Genomic DNA, 13376 nt, shown 5'->3' on the forward strand with positions numbered 1-13376 from the left:
AGCAGGGGAACAAAACAAATCCACAAAGGCAGAGAAGTGGAAAATAAACCCTGTTGGTAACACTTGCCCTCTGACTCCCCCATGGGAGCAATCAGAAGAATTGAGATTAAAAAACCCCAACAACACAAACACTGCATTAAACAACCCAAAACCCCAAAGCAGCCCCGCTTTTCTCTGGCAGGGGAAGCCTCCCCACGCCCTGCAGGTTGCCAAACTGGCCCCAGAGGGAACCCCTGTATTGCCAGGGACCTTCCAGCAGCCAGAAAACCTCTACTTGGGGACTCTTACCTCAAGGTATCACAAAGCAAGCATAGCACAAGGGCTGTTCCATCAAACACGTCCTTGCAATTGAGAGAATGCTGCCTCAGTTATCAGAGGATACATTCGGGAAGTGAAAACAAACCCAGGCACATCTCTGATGTAGCAGTTCAGCACCAGGATTTATCTTCAGAGAAAAAAACCCCTCCCCAGCCTGTATCTGAGCACTGAGGTTTAAACATGGGCATTTTGGCTGCACCTCAGCATCAAGCACATCTTAGAGCTTCACTGAACGCTGACTGAAAGGGCAGTGATTCAGGGCACCGCGTTCTTCAGAAGGATTAGTTTCAAATGTTGTTGTACATTAAAACTTTGCTAAAAGGTCAGGCCACATCTGACTGCTGCTCCCTGACAGCACAGTCAGCATGGTCAGACAGCCCTGAAATGCTTCACCTGCGGGGTTTTGTTGGTTTGTTAGGTTTGGGTTTCTTTAAAGCGATCTAGGCTATCCTTATGGTCACCAGCGCAGAAGGAATTAATTTTTATCCACTTTATTTCAGAATAAACATTAACTGGACACTGGAGTTCAAAGGTGCTGGCTCTCCCAGGAGAGAATGCAGTTTTCCATGCTGTCCTAGCAGCACAGTGAGATTTCCTACACTTCTCCCTCCATAGCAACAGCTCTGAGGAATCAGCACAGCTCACAAACACCAGTGATGCTTTCAGCTCGCTCAGAGAGCTGGTGGCTGAGCTCTGGCAGCCCCTCCTGCAGCACCGGGCTCCAGCCACTCCCAGAGATCACTGCCCAGGAGCTGGGGCAGCAGGAAGGTGGGAGGAGGTTTGGGAGCCCCTTTGGAATATAGAATGAAAACCTCAGACTCAATTTCCCTGACAGCCTGGAGCGGGAGCTCAGGTACAGACACCAGATCCCACAGGAAAAGGGGGAAGCTGCTGAGGGCAGGAATGTTTTCAACAACTTTAGCAGATCCTCTACAATTTGTGCAGCAGGGCTTTCCCTCTCCCCAGTAAGAGCTCACCTGGAGCCCTTGATGGCTCTGTACGAGGCACTGCTCTTACAGGTATTTAGGAGATACTGGGGAAATCAGGGCTGTGGTTCTGCTCTTGAGCTCACAACTGCCTGAAATGGTTTCATTTCAGAATTATCTCCATCCACTCTTTGCAACCATGCCCAGCAGCAAGTGCTGGGTCCAGGGTAACTCTCCACAAGCATTTGGAGAGTTGTCCACACGTGGCTGAATGAGGACAATGTCAAAGACAACACTACAGGGTCACGAGCAGCCCCAACATCCCTGTTGTGCAGGGAGTAGAAAGCAGCAGCTCTGCCAAGACTCACCATTCCTCAGACGTGTGTCCTCATGCATAAATTAAAAAGTGTAAGGAGAACCAATTTATGAACTTTCCCAGATAATCTAAAAGGGCTGTGGGCAGGTTTCACCATTATTTTTAAATTTTCACATTCTTAAGTTCAGTAACTATAGATCAGACACTTCTTAAGCCACAGAGTGTGTACACAGAACAATTTTCCTGACTGGAACATTTTCAAGCAGCATTAAAGGACCCACCATGTCCAAATAATGCCCCAGGCACAGCTGGCTGTCGAATTAAGTCTTGTTGTACCAATTATTTTGGCATTTATATACCCACAAATCAAGTTTACAAGTCAGATAAAATAGATTTGGGTTTGGTTTGGAGCTATTTTTGCTCAGCAGTTTTACACACACCCTCAAAAAACTTCACTAGCTTTTAGACTGAGCAACAATAGCTTGGAAAACAGGCAGGCAGATCTTCCTTTACTGAAAGCACAAACATCATTAAACTTCTTGCCACAATATTTATTTTTAAAGGACATTAGTGTTTTTAAATAAGAAATTTACTAACTCATGTTCAAGTTAATGCACCTTTTAGTGATTGTCAGCAGCTTGGCTTTCTCCTTGAGGAAATCTGCTGAAGGATTTCCAGTCCCATTAACGATGCCTGTTAATTGTGACAGAATGACTGAGGAGCCAGAACCAAGGTGAGCTGTCGTCTCCCTGTGGAACGTCCTCAGATGCGAGGGTAAGTGTAAAACGTGTCTGGAATGAAATGAAGGCAGTGCCCCTGGCAGGGCAGGCTCTGGACTCACCTTGCTGGAGGAGCTGTCGAAGTGCACGCCACAGGCTTTGCAGCTCTGTTCAGAAGCAGTGGGAGAGGGGAAGGAGCTGAAGCCGGGGTTGGAATAGGCCTGGGCTCGAGCCGCTGGCGGAGGCTGCATCTCCTCGGGGGAGCCATCCACACAGAACCAGTTACAGCAGCTCGCCCACATGGTACCTGCCAGGGAAAAGAGCGTCACACGTGGCAGGGACACAGGCTGGCAGCTGAGGGGACAGCAAAGCAGGACATGCAGGCCAACTGCCCAGCCGTGGGTCACTTCTAACAGCACTCGGTCAGTTCTGATCCTTCCTCTGTCCCGCATGATGCAGCTTCGGTGAGAAGGGACAAATAAAGATCAAGAGAACTTTATTACTAAAACTTCGTAGAGTTAAGAGACTACAATGAAGATAAGATAAAATTTATGTTCCACTTGGCTATATCAGATTTTGAGATTGCTGTAACAGGCTGTTTCTATTTCACATAAGCTGTAATACTTATCAGGACGTAATAATGCGTCAGGAAAAGAACACAAAAGCTCAAATTATACAGCACAGAACAGTTAAATAAAAGCAGCAGCAGGATCATAGATGGCTCAGCTTTATCCTAAATCCCTCTACAGATTTACAGCTACAAATCCAAAAAGATAAAATAAAAGCAAGGACAGCCGAGCCACTGATTTCACACACTGCAGTTCTCAGCTGAATTTACAGCATTGCAAGGCTGAATCATCACACAGCAGGTCAATGTCAGTAATGTAAGAAAATCAAATACTGCCTTTGGTAATTTGCTTGGGAAAACAACTGCAGCCGAGACACAAAATCACTTGTTTATTTCTTCAAGTCAAATTTTGTATGTATACACACATATATACACACACACTTACTAAAAATCCTAACACAGTCCAGTGCAAAATGCTCAGTTCCAAAGTCTTCTCAGACCACCTCTGCTGCAGTATTCCAGAAATACGCCGCTATAAACTTGCTTTTGGGAGTTTACAAAGAAGTCTGAATTCATCTGGGCATTCAGTTTCTGGAGCACACACCATGTGTCATCACTTACGGGCAAACTGAATACAAATTGCCTCCTCTGCATTTCTGCTCTCACATGGGAGTTCCTGAACGGTTTCTTTTATGTCTTAAAAATCAGCTCCCTCACTGACAGTGTTCAGCAACTGCTTGATTTTATAAACTTCTGGAAATAAAACATCTCTCAGCTGCACAGCCAATTCATTGCTTTTTACTCAGCAAGTATTGCCAGTGTGAAACTCCAGATTCCCAAGGGAACGGGGCTGGTATGAATCCTAAAGGTTATTGGGTATAATACGTTCTTTTTTTTAAGCAGTGCTAAATCTTTGGGGCTGATGTACTTGAATTGGGAAGCTTTTTCACTCTGGTGCTGTTCCAGTATCTGTTGCTTTAGCAGCATCTTTAATCCTTTCAAAACCTGGCTGAATTTGGCTGGTTGGAGTCCCTGCTGTCCTGGACACATCCTTTCAAACCCCAGAGTGTGAGCCCAGCCAGGAGCCCTCCCTGCAGGCTCAGCACATTGTTTAAGGGCAAATCTACACATTCACACCATGGATCGGTGCTGTGGCTGACGTGCTCATCGCTGCAGTGGAAATGACACTCGGGCTGGCAACCACATCTCAATAAATAGTGTGGATTGCACTTCGGCTGGAAATGAGATCCCAATAAATACATGGAGGAAAGCACTGCACGCACAGAAATAACCTTTCATCCATCCGTATTAGCTTTGCCCTGCAAATCAAACAGGCACTTAGGTGGCACACATAAAAGAAACAATTACCCTTTTTCTCTCTGCACGTTAATTTCCAAGCTCTCTGCCCCACTCAGAAGTTAACAGCCTTTCTTTTGCAAAAATACAGGATTTCTACTTGGAATCACGCTCTTTGGAGCTTTAATTCGTTCCAAGGAATCACAAATCTAAACAACATGAAAGCTGCACAGTGCAACAAGCATTCACAGCCTCCACAGCAGTGGAAAACTGCGTCCAGAGTTCAGCTCCCTTCCTGTTTCAAGGACCCCTGTGAGCTGAAGGCCACCCACGATAACAGAATACACAAACGCTACTGCCTGCCCCCAAAAGCTTTGTTTTCTTAAAAAAGACAGCCTACTAATTCACTCTGGAACATTGCAACATGTCAAACACTGGGAAGAAAAACACAAGGCAGCGCACAAACTGGGATAAAATAAGACAGAGCTCAGCATTCAGCTGGGGTTGTAGCTCTGTGATTGCCAGGAATTAAAAGGCCAACAAAAAGCTCAGATGTTGCTTCAGAAGAACATTAATCCTGCTCAACTACAAAAGCATTGAAGGGAAATGCCCATAAACAAACAACTTAACAACCAGGACTGTCCTCTGACCTGTAACATTTTTCCAAAGGTATCTGTTCTTGAATAGAAAGGAGCATGCATGTAAAACACCTCTGTAGCTGCCTACAGCTGCACTAAGACAGCAGCAAGAAATACAGGTCGGATTCAGCAGCTGCTTCAAGAGGGATTTTCCATTGTTCTGGACAGGATTAGCTTTAGAGCCAAGGAAATGAGCACTGCCGCTGGTGGAGGACTCCAAGTTACAAGCAGAATGCCTCAGTGGAATTTCAGGATGACAATCTCCTCGATAACTCTACAATGTTTGTTACGGCAAAATGAGTCCCTTATTTATTCTGTTACCTGTTTGGAGGTACGTGGTCAGCACAGTTCAGGAACTGCTCATTTCCCTGATGGATGGATGTTACAGATGTGGCAGCCTGAGGGTCAGAACCAGAGCACAAATCCTGCCAATCCCCTGCAAAGGAGCTGCTGTTCTCCACCCAAGGAGCTCCACAGCTACACCAAAGTGACAGATTAAATGCCCCGACAAAAAAAAAACACCCAGTGGAAAGAGCTACTTCTGTGTTGTGCTCCAGGGCTGGGAAAATATTTACAGTAACTTGGCTAATAACAGCGTGACAGCTTGGAAAACTTAATGACAGCATGGATTTCAGGAATTCTCGAGGAACATCTTGAATAAAAGATGTGGATTTACTGGCACAGCTGACATCACAGGCACTACTGATAGCAGCATTATCCTTGGACAAGGTGCCTGCACTGCCTCATGGAGCCACAGAAACGACTGCTCGAGCCACGCAGCTGAGCTGGGTTTGGCAAACTGGGAGCTCCATGGCAGGCACCCAGCAGAGACTGCTGGCAGCCAAAAACCACCTGCCCTAAATCCCAAGTGCACGTTGTGCTTGGAGCATCTGCCAGGGCAAAGGGAGAGGGAGTTTCATCAAGGGCGGAGACACAAGATCAAACAGTCTATCCCGGACCTGCAAACACACCCACCCACACGGCAATCAGCACCTCGGGAAGAGGGGGGCTCATCCTCTTTCTTCAGCTGCTTTAAGGAAAGCCAGGAGAAATCCAGTAAATGGCAGGGAGGTGCTTGGCATGGACAAAGTGGTGCCAGCACTCCACCACGCTCTGCTGGACTGCGTTTATTGACTTGATTATTTATTTTTCCAGTATGGAGCTGTGCATGGCATGAGTCTCTTCACTGGATTTAAATAGTCAAGTGAAATTAATTTCATCACTGGTTCATTAACACGTTCTACACAACGCCACAAGTTCTGCATTAATTTAATTCTGAAGAAAATATCAGTGATGTCAAAGTTTTCCTCCCAAACATAGTTGGGAGACGGGATTCATAATGCAGGTCTGGATTCTTATACTTTCCATCTTCATTTAAAAAGTGTTTGAACTCAAGTTCTCAGTCTACATGCAATATCACTGCCATAACCTTGCTAGCTGGAGTATCAGGGATCACAGCCTCCACACAGGTTTAATTACACACGCTGTTTGGATTTCATCAAAGGGTAGGCTGTGGCTGCAGAGGGAAACTGTGGTTTATGTTTGAATATAAACCCTGCCTTTATTTTCCTAAGGGTACAAACAACAAGGGACTAGAGCAAGCAAAGGAACATGTCAGAATCAATGAGCTTCCAGCTCTGTATAATAAAGCTCTCGAGGACTGGGCCTGGCTCCTTTTCGTGACTGCTCAGGAATTCAGCAGCTGGAATGCTGCAGCACCAAGGAGACATTTGAATCAAGGGATTAAAAGGAACTGAGCTCCCAGAAGCAGCTGATTTTACTCCCACATGAGGAGAAACCACAGCAGCAAGTATTTCTGCTCCTGAGAGGCCTTTAACCACTGGAACAGCAGGGCTGATGACCCTCGAGGCTACTGCAGATGGAGCTGGGTGCCAAAAAGGGAGGGAGATGCAAGAGAGCAGCTTTGCCAGGGCCGGCTTCCCCGCGGTGCTGTTTGCTCATCAGCCCCAAGAGCTGCCCTCACACCTCCTCTGCTCACCACAATGAGCTGCGTTTCCATCAGCTCCCTGGAACACCCAGCTCCTCTCTGCCCCTCATCCACTGACAGACACCCTCCTTCCCACTTCAGAACCTTCTTAGGGCCTTCAGAACCTGCAGTGAGCAGCCACAGATGCTCTACAACAACACAGGTCCGACCTGGACACACACGCTGTGTGTCCGCCTCAACACCGGTAAGACAACTTTCAACACAACACACCAACCCTGGGATAATGCTGATCATAAAATCATTCACTCTTGCCACTTATAACAGCTTGAAGATCAAGGAAATTGTTCAGGAGGCCAGAAGAAGGCTTTTAAATACTCATGTATTGATAGTTCACTTTTAAAATTACTGGTTTTGTTATTAATCCATGCTGTAGCCCCTGCAAAATGAATCAGATCTCACTTTGATGAACGCTGTTTGAAATGGTTGAGGGATTTAATGAGTTAACCACCTTGGTGCCCCATTAACAGTGCTCACAGTGCTCATTAACAGTGCAATTACACAATTGCTCATTGTTACAATTTACTACCTTTTTTTTTTTATTACAACAAACCTGTACAGATAAGAAATGCCTTGCTAAAATTAGTTTCACTAATGACCTGCCACTTACAAACTGAATTCAGAGTTAGGTTGAAAAAAAAAAATCAGTATTTGCTTGATAACAGAGCTATACAATAATCTGCTCAAATGCCACTTATGCACAAAGTATTATTTTTATCAGCCTTTGTCCCAGGCACAGACCTGAATTATGATAAATGGGAGCAGCCATATGTTGGGACAGCTGGAAAAGTCAGCAAATGAGCCACTTGCAGAAGGAACAAGGGAAGGAAGCAGGCTGCCAGTCTGAGCATGACATTTGCAGACGTGGAGTCTCAATCAGTACAGAGCAGGAGAAAAGGAAAAGATGGGACACAAACCTCTCACAAGGAATGTACATCTAAATTACTGTATAAGATAACTGGACTGAGACTGTCAGATTTTTAGGCAGGGATAAGAAAAAATATGTTTATGAGTAAAGGTACTAATTCACCTATGCTCAAGGGGACAGCATGCACAGCTTGAAGAAATGAGTAAATAAATACCAGCACTGGATCCCAGCTAGAAACAGGAGTGTTCAGGTGGGGGAGGCACAAGAAATTGTGTTATGGAAGGAGGAAACCCTTTTCCATTTTGTTCTGTGCCTTCCAAAAGCCTGGAGACATTTCCCATCTCTAACCATCTAAATTTGCAACAGCAACAATCCTTACAAAGACAAATATTTAATTGCTCACCAGTCTGATCAGCAACTTTGATGTCAGTTTAAAACTCTTCAGGTGAGCCCCTGGTCAGCTACAAAGGCAGAGTGCTCAGGTCAGTCCGCACCGAGCGCTCAGAACAGGGTGTCCAGGATTTCTGTGTCCCCTTGGCTGCGATCCTGTGCATCCAGGAGTGTCTGTACTGCCGGGCACATCAGGGGATGCCCTTGAACAGCACCCACATCCTCACGTCCAGAGGCTGCCCAGAGCAGGTTGGCACCGGCACCCCATTCCGAACGCTGCCTACACTTTCCCCGTGGGATGCGCGCAGTCCCTGGCTGGAAGCGCAGTTTGCACCCGCCAGCAATAATCCATCTTCAGCCTCTCTTCAACACAGCTGCACCTGTGCTTCTCCACCCCGGAGATTCCTCCAAAAGCCTCTGTGTGTGGGCTCAGGAGCCTCGGCAGGCTCAGCAGGTCCCAACAATCCAGGCGGCAGCGGATCCCGGAGCGTGGCACACAGCTGGATTCGGCAGCGCCGCTGCTCCGAGCGTGCGAGCCCAAAGGAAGGGAACCTGGCCACGCACCAGCATTTTAATGAAGGAAGTGACATCCATTTACCACAGAGCAGAGAGTAAACAGGGCAGTCTGCTGGGGCAGGGTGCAAGGCAGAGCAGGAAAAAGCTGGAACGGGGCCACATGCGTTCAGCACAGCCACACACAGCTCTGCTGAAACGCCAGCGCCTTCAATTGCTGCTGAGCCCAGAGAAGCACCAAAAGTCACTTCCCACTTGCAAGGAAACCATCGTGCAGACAAAGCCCCTTTTATGCTGCCATAACCTGGTTTACATTGAGCTGACCATTTGCCAGGTAAGCCCTTGGAAAATTGGCTTAGCTGAGATGAAAATTACAAGTTCTTATATACACGACAAAAATCCAGCAGGTTTCCAAGAGCATTTTGCAGCTGTACCAATGCTTATCAGTACTCCCAGCAACACTTGATGCTGTTAAGGAGGTTTACAGACAGATCTCCACCCAAAATCCCACCAGCAGTGTTACAAGGACAAAGGTTCTCAGCTTCAAGCACTTCTTTGAAACTACAGAGCTGCAGTTCTCATTTGAAATGGAGAAAGCTGCTTTGGAAAGCTGTGGGATTTATAGAGCATTGCCCAGAAAGCTAATTCCAAAACAGACACCTTCTCACTTGACTCCCAGCTTTGCACCTGGAATTGCAAACTCAACTCTTGCCCACCTTCCCCCTCCTCTGCAGCACAGTAACACCAAATTTCCCATTTTATCCTGAGAAGCTTGGAAATCCTGTTTTGTAAGGAAGTGGTTACCTGAGGTGAGCATTATTTTAACATAAACTGTTTATTTTGACTCAAAGTTACATTTTATATATTGAAATATATTTAGACAAAAAGTTCTTTTTGCTATTAACTATAATTAGGTCTCCAGACATCTGCCAAGCTGGAAAATCAACTGCCTTTTTCCTTTGCAAGTCAGTGACATTCTTCCAGCAAGTTATCAGAAAACAAAACAAAGTGATTAATGAAATCATGTGATTTTAGAAAATTCTTTTTCTTACCCAATCAATCTCAATTCCTTAGTCCCATACCTGTTCCCAAGGGACAGACTGTGACCTCGGGCTTATCTCCCTCCCAGCTCTCCTGTTACGCTGAAAAACAATTCAAAAAGCTGCTGTGCTCTTTCAGACCGGTTTGATATTCATCAGCAAGGCTGAATTAAGTCAGTTGTAATTATAGCATGAACCAAGTCCGGAGGAGAAGAAAGGGGACTCTGGAGAAGCAAGATTCCAGAGTACTGCTTTGTCACCATTCCCAGCCTCCTGCATGGGTGGCTGTGTCTCTATCCTTGGTCTCACATCCAAAAGTACCACTGAAAGTGGAAGCTCTCAACCAAAAGAGCAAGGAGCAGTCCAGGAATCCTAGACTACCCCCTCCCAACTCAACCAGTCCTTTTCATTATGGAGAAAAAGGTCCATGCTGGATTTTTCTCTCCGTTCATTCCTATCCTCGCAGTTTTTCTTGAATCCAGCTGCATGGGTCACTGCTAAAACTGTAATTGCAATAGCTCACAATAAATTCTCAACGAAAACCTGAACATTTAAGTAACTGTGCAGCTTCCCTAACCAGCCCTACTCCAGGAAAGGTCCATCCTATCCAGATTTCATCCCAAAACCCACCTCGACCACTCTTCCATGACAGCCACGTGGCAACAGCTCGGGGAGGTTTCCTGGATCTGTGCCCACCTGGAAGCCAGAAAGTGACTCCAAAGGCACAGCAGGAGCTTTTCAGGGAGTCTTCCTCCTCCTCTCCATGCTACAAATACCTCCCTCTCTCAGCAAATTTTACAATGCCCAGAATAGAACCTTGCTGAAAATAAGTTCCTGCTGTGCTACAAAAGACTGCTGTGGAGTCAGTGACTTCAGTGTTTGGGTATTGCAAACAAACAGGAGCAGATCCACAGTTTAACCAGGGAACCGCTTGGAATCCCCTCTGCTGGAAGCTGATTTCACCATGGAAGAAGGTAACCACTGCCAGATGGTTTAATGATACCCTTCTCCTAAATGAGGGAATTTAGGTGGCTGGAGAAAAGAATGGGAGAAGAAAGGATATAAATTTGTATTTTCATCGCATCTCGTGTTCCCTAGTTCAGGTACAAACAGATCAAGCTATTTTCATTGGAATTCCTGGCCCCAAAGGCCTATGGTTACAATTACACATTGTGTTTCATTATGACAACTGGATAAATTACATATTAACCAACATCAGCTTTGGAATGAAGCACAAGCATATGGGGGCAGTTGAAAGGAGAAGAGAGAGGTGCATTATCCCAAATAAACTCCTCAAATTTGGGATTGGACAAGACTAGCCAGAATTACATTAAGTTTCCCTGAAACTGGGATTGCAGTTGGCCCTAAAGCTCCCCAGACTCTGGTCTATCACTGTGTCTCAGAGGTACCCAGAATTAAGTGTTTGCTGATAAATTACAACACCAGTTGGAAATCCTGGAAATTACTTGTCATGCCAAGCTATGGGTTTATTTTTAACCAGTGAACTTCTAAATTTCACCCCTCCAAAATCAAAATATAGTCTCAAAATTCCTCACATGCCAAACCTACTCTTCTCCCCACCTTATTCCAGGAGCTGCTGGCAGAAAATGAACCTAAACCCCATGGAATTTATACAAGTGGAAGAGTGTACGTGCAGTAGGACTGGATGCACCACAGCTCTGTGCAGACTGGCAGGCAACCTCTAACCTATTTAACTGGAGCCTGAAAAAAGATAATTTTTATTTGGCTGGACTGAAACAGAACTGGATGTATATAACTGAGGCAACCTAACAAGCACAAACACTGCAGACTCATTTCATAGCTATGCCTAGTCCAAATTAATCTGAATTCAAATCCAAACTAGGTGCTGAAATAGAATAAAATGCAGCTGCAGATCTTCTCCTTCAGCACACACGTACAAAGACCAGCACAGACGTCACATCCGACACGGTGTGGGAAGATCTGCCCTCCCAGGCCGCAGAAATACTTTGAAATTAGTCAGCAGTTAAAAAAAGGTCCAGGATGTTGGGTACAAACCTGAGCACTGGTTTTGTTCCTGAGATAGCAAAAGATAGCGCAATAAAAGAGTGGATTTATGGTTTAGTCACCTTGTACGCGTACAAGGGAAAATACCCCACTCTCATCTGAAGGAAGTTAATACAGGTGGAACTTTGAGAAGGACTTTGAAGTTGTACTCTTAAAGCATTTCCATAAATATTACTCTTGTGCCAATCTCCCTTTAGCACGGAAGCATTTGAAATTCAGAATTGCTTACATGCAGCCCTGGAGAAGAGCTGGAAAACTGAGGGAAAGTTCAAGCCTCAGCACCCAGCGTGTGCCAGCAGGACGAGCATGAACTCTCTACAGCATTCACGGGACAGATGTTGTGGAAAAGTCCATTTCCGACCATCTGCAGTGCTTGTTTCTAGAGCTGGAAGGTTCTACATGGGCTCCTTCACCACCACCCTTGCTCCACTGCTGTGCCTCTCTCCCTCCAGCCTCAAGCTCTGCAGAACATTAAGGACTGAGAAATCCAAAAGAAAGCAGCCTGAAATCTGGGCTTTATTCAAATAGAAACATGAACAAACCCAACAGCCATCTGGTCCCCTGGTTTTGGTTGCTGAGTGGAGGGGGCACATCCTGAGGAGATTCTGCAAGAGCTCACACAGGGGCTCACAAACCATTCAAGTAAACGTTTTTTGTCTCCGGGAACTAAAGCCATGATCCAAAAAAAAGGCAATTCTCCTTTATTGCCACATCCCTATACAACAATTATGGCAGAACATTTAAGTTCTTTGTCAAGCCTTTTAATCACCTGTGTGCAGCACCAGCAGAGGCAGGATGGGCACCCTTAGATGGCAGAGCTCACCTAAACCCAATTCATGGGATCAAACAAAGTGATGAATGCAGAATCCCAGCGGGATCCAACCCAGAGAATGGATTTTTACAGAAGACTCAGAGGACAGGAAGTAAGGAAAGTTTCAGCCAAGGACCTGCATCTCCTGCATTCCCTACCTCTGTCACAGAGGGGAAATTTCCCATATATGGCCCAAGACAGCAGGGTCACATTTCAGTGCAGGCTTCTGGCAAGCCCAGACATTCAGACATCATGAGTCAGTGCTCCAGAAATCACTGGGGTTTAGAAACCAATAAATCTACTTCATTTCAGTTGGGTTTTAAATTCACCTTCACTTGGGGTTTTTTCCTCAACCTTTGCAGTACACAGGCACCATTTTCATTTTGCTTCTCTGCAACTGGCAGGAGCATTTCTTTCCATTCTGGGGGTTTTTTTGCCTTGTAAAATGACAGACGAGATTTTCATATTAGACTAAATCCTGGTGTCAGGGCATGAAGAATAAAACCAGACCAACTATCACACAGTTTGGGAACACATGAAGCTGTCTTGTACTTTCACACAGCTCTCTAACAACACAGAATATTTATTTTTTAAATAAAACCTCAAAATATCTTCACTTGTCCCCAGATCCCAAACAAATAACTTATCTGGCATTTCAGCACAACCAGACGGGACTGCTGCCAGTAAGAAGCTCCCTATGACACAATATTTTCCACCACTGACCTGATAACATCGGCATGACCCTTCCTCTCTTTTGAACTCTACTTTTCCCAGTTCAATAGTTCAGTAGAAACTGACCCTTTTTTGATTACACAAACAAAATCAGATACCAGATATTCCTATTAAAAAAAAAAAATAAAAAAAATCCAAATTTCAAAATAAAGCATTGGGTAATTATTTTCCGATTAGGAGTGGGATAAAT

General features: G+C 45.3%; 1 protein-coding gene across 4 annotated transcripts in view; it reads right to left on the reverse strand.

Moving 5' to 3' along the window:
* The window catches only part of RFFL (ring finger and FYVE like domain containing E3 ubiquitin protein ligase), a 28868-nt gene that overhangs the window by 8222 nt on the left and 7270 nt on the right, over positions 1 to 13376 (reverse strand). For 2 of the 4 annotated variants that reach the window (XM_040082109.2, XM_040082108.2), the window contains exon 2: positions 2402 to 2586. In XM_040082109.2, the coding sequence (XP_039938043.1) occupies positions 2402 to 2581 (180 nt within the window). In that variant the 5' untranslated portion in view covers positions 2582 to 2586. Of the gene's footprint in view, positions 1 to 2401; positions 2587 to 5102; positions 5161 to 8057; positions 8567 to 13376 lie in introns of those variants that run through there. The other 2 variants (XM_040082110.2, XM_040082111.2) reach the window with 2 other exon arrangements.

The sequence above is a fragment of the Hirundo rustica genome, chromosome 19, assembly GCF_015227805.2.
Source record: "Hirundo rustica isolate bHirRus1 chromosome 19, bHirRus1.pri.v3, whole genome shotgun sequence".
Lineage (NCBI taxonomy): Eukaryota > Metazoa > Chordata > Aves > Passeriformes > Hirundinidae > Hirundo > Hirundo rustica.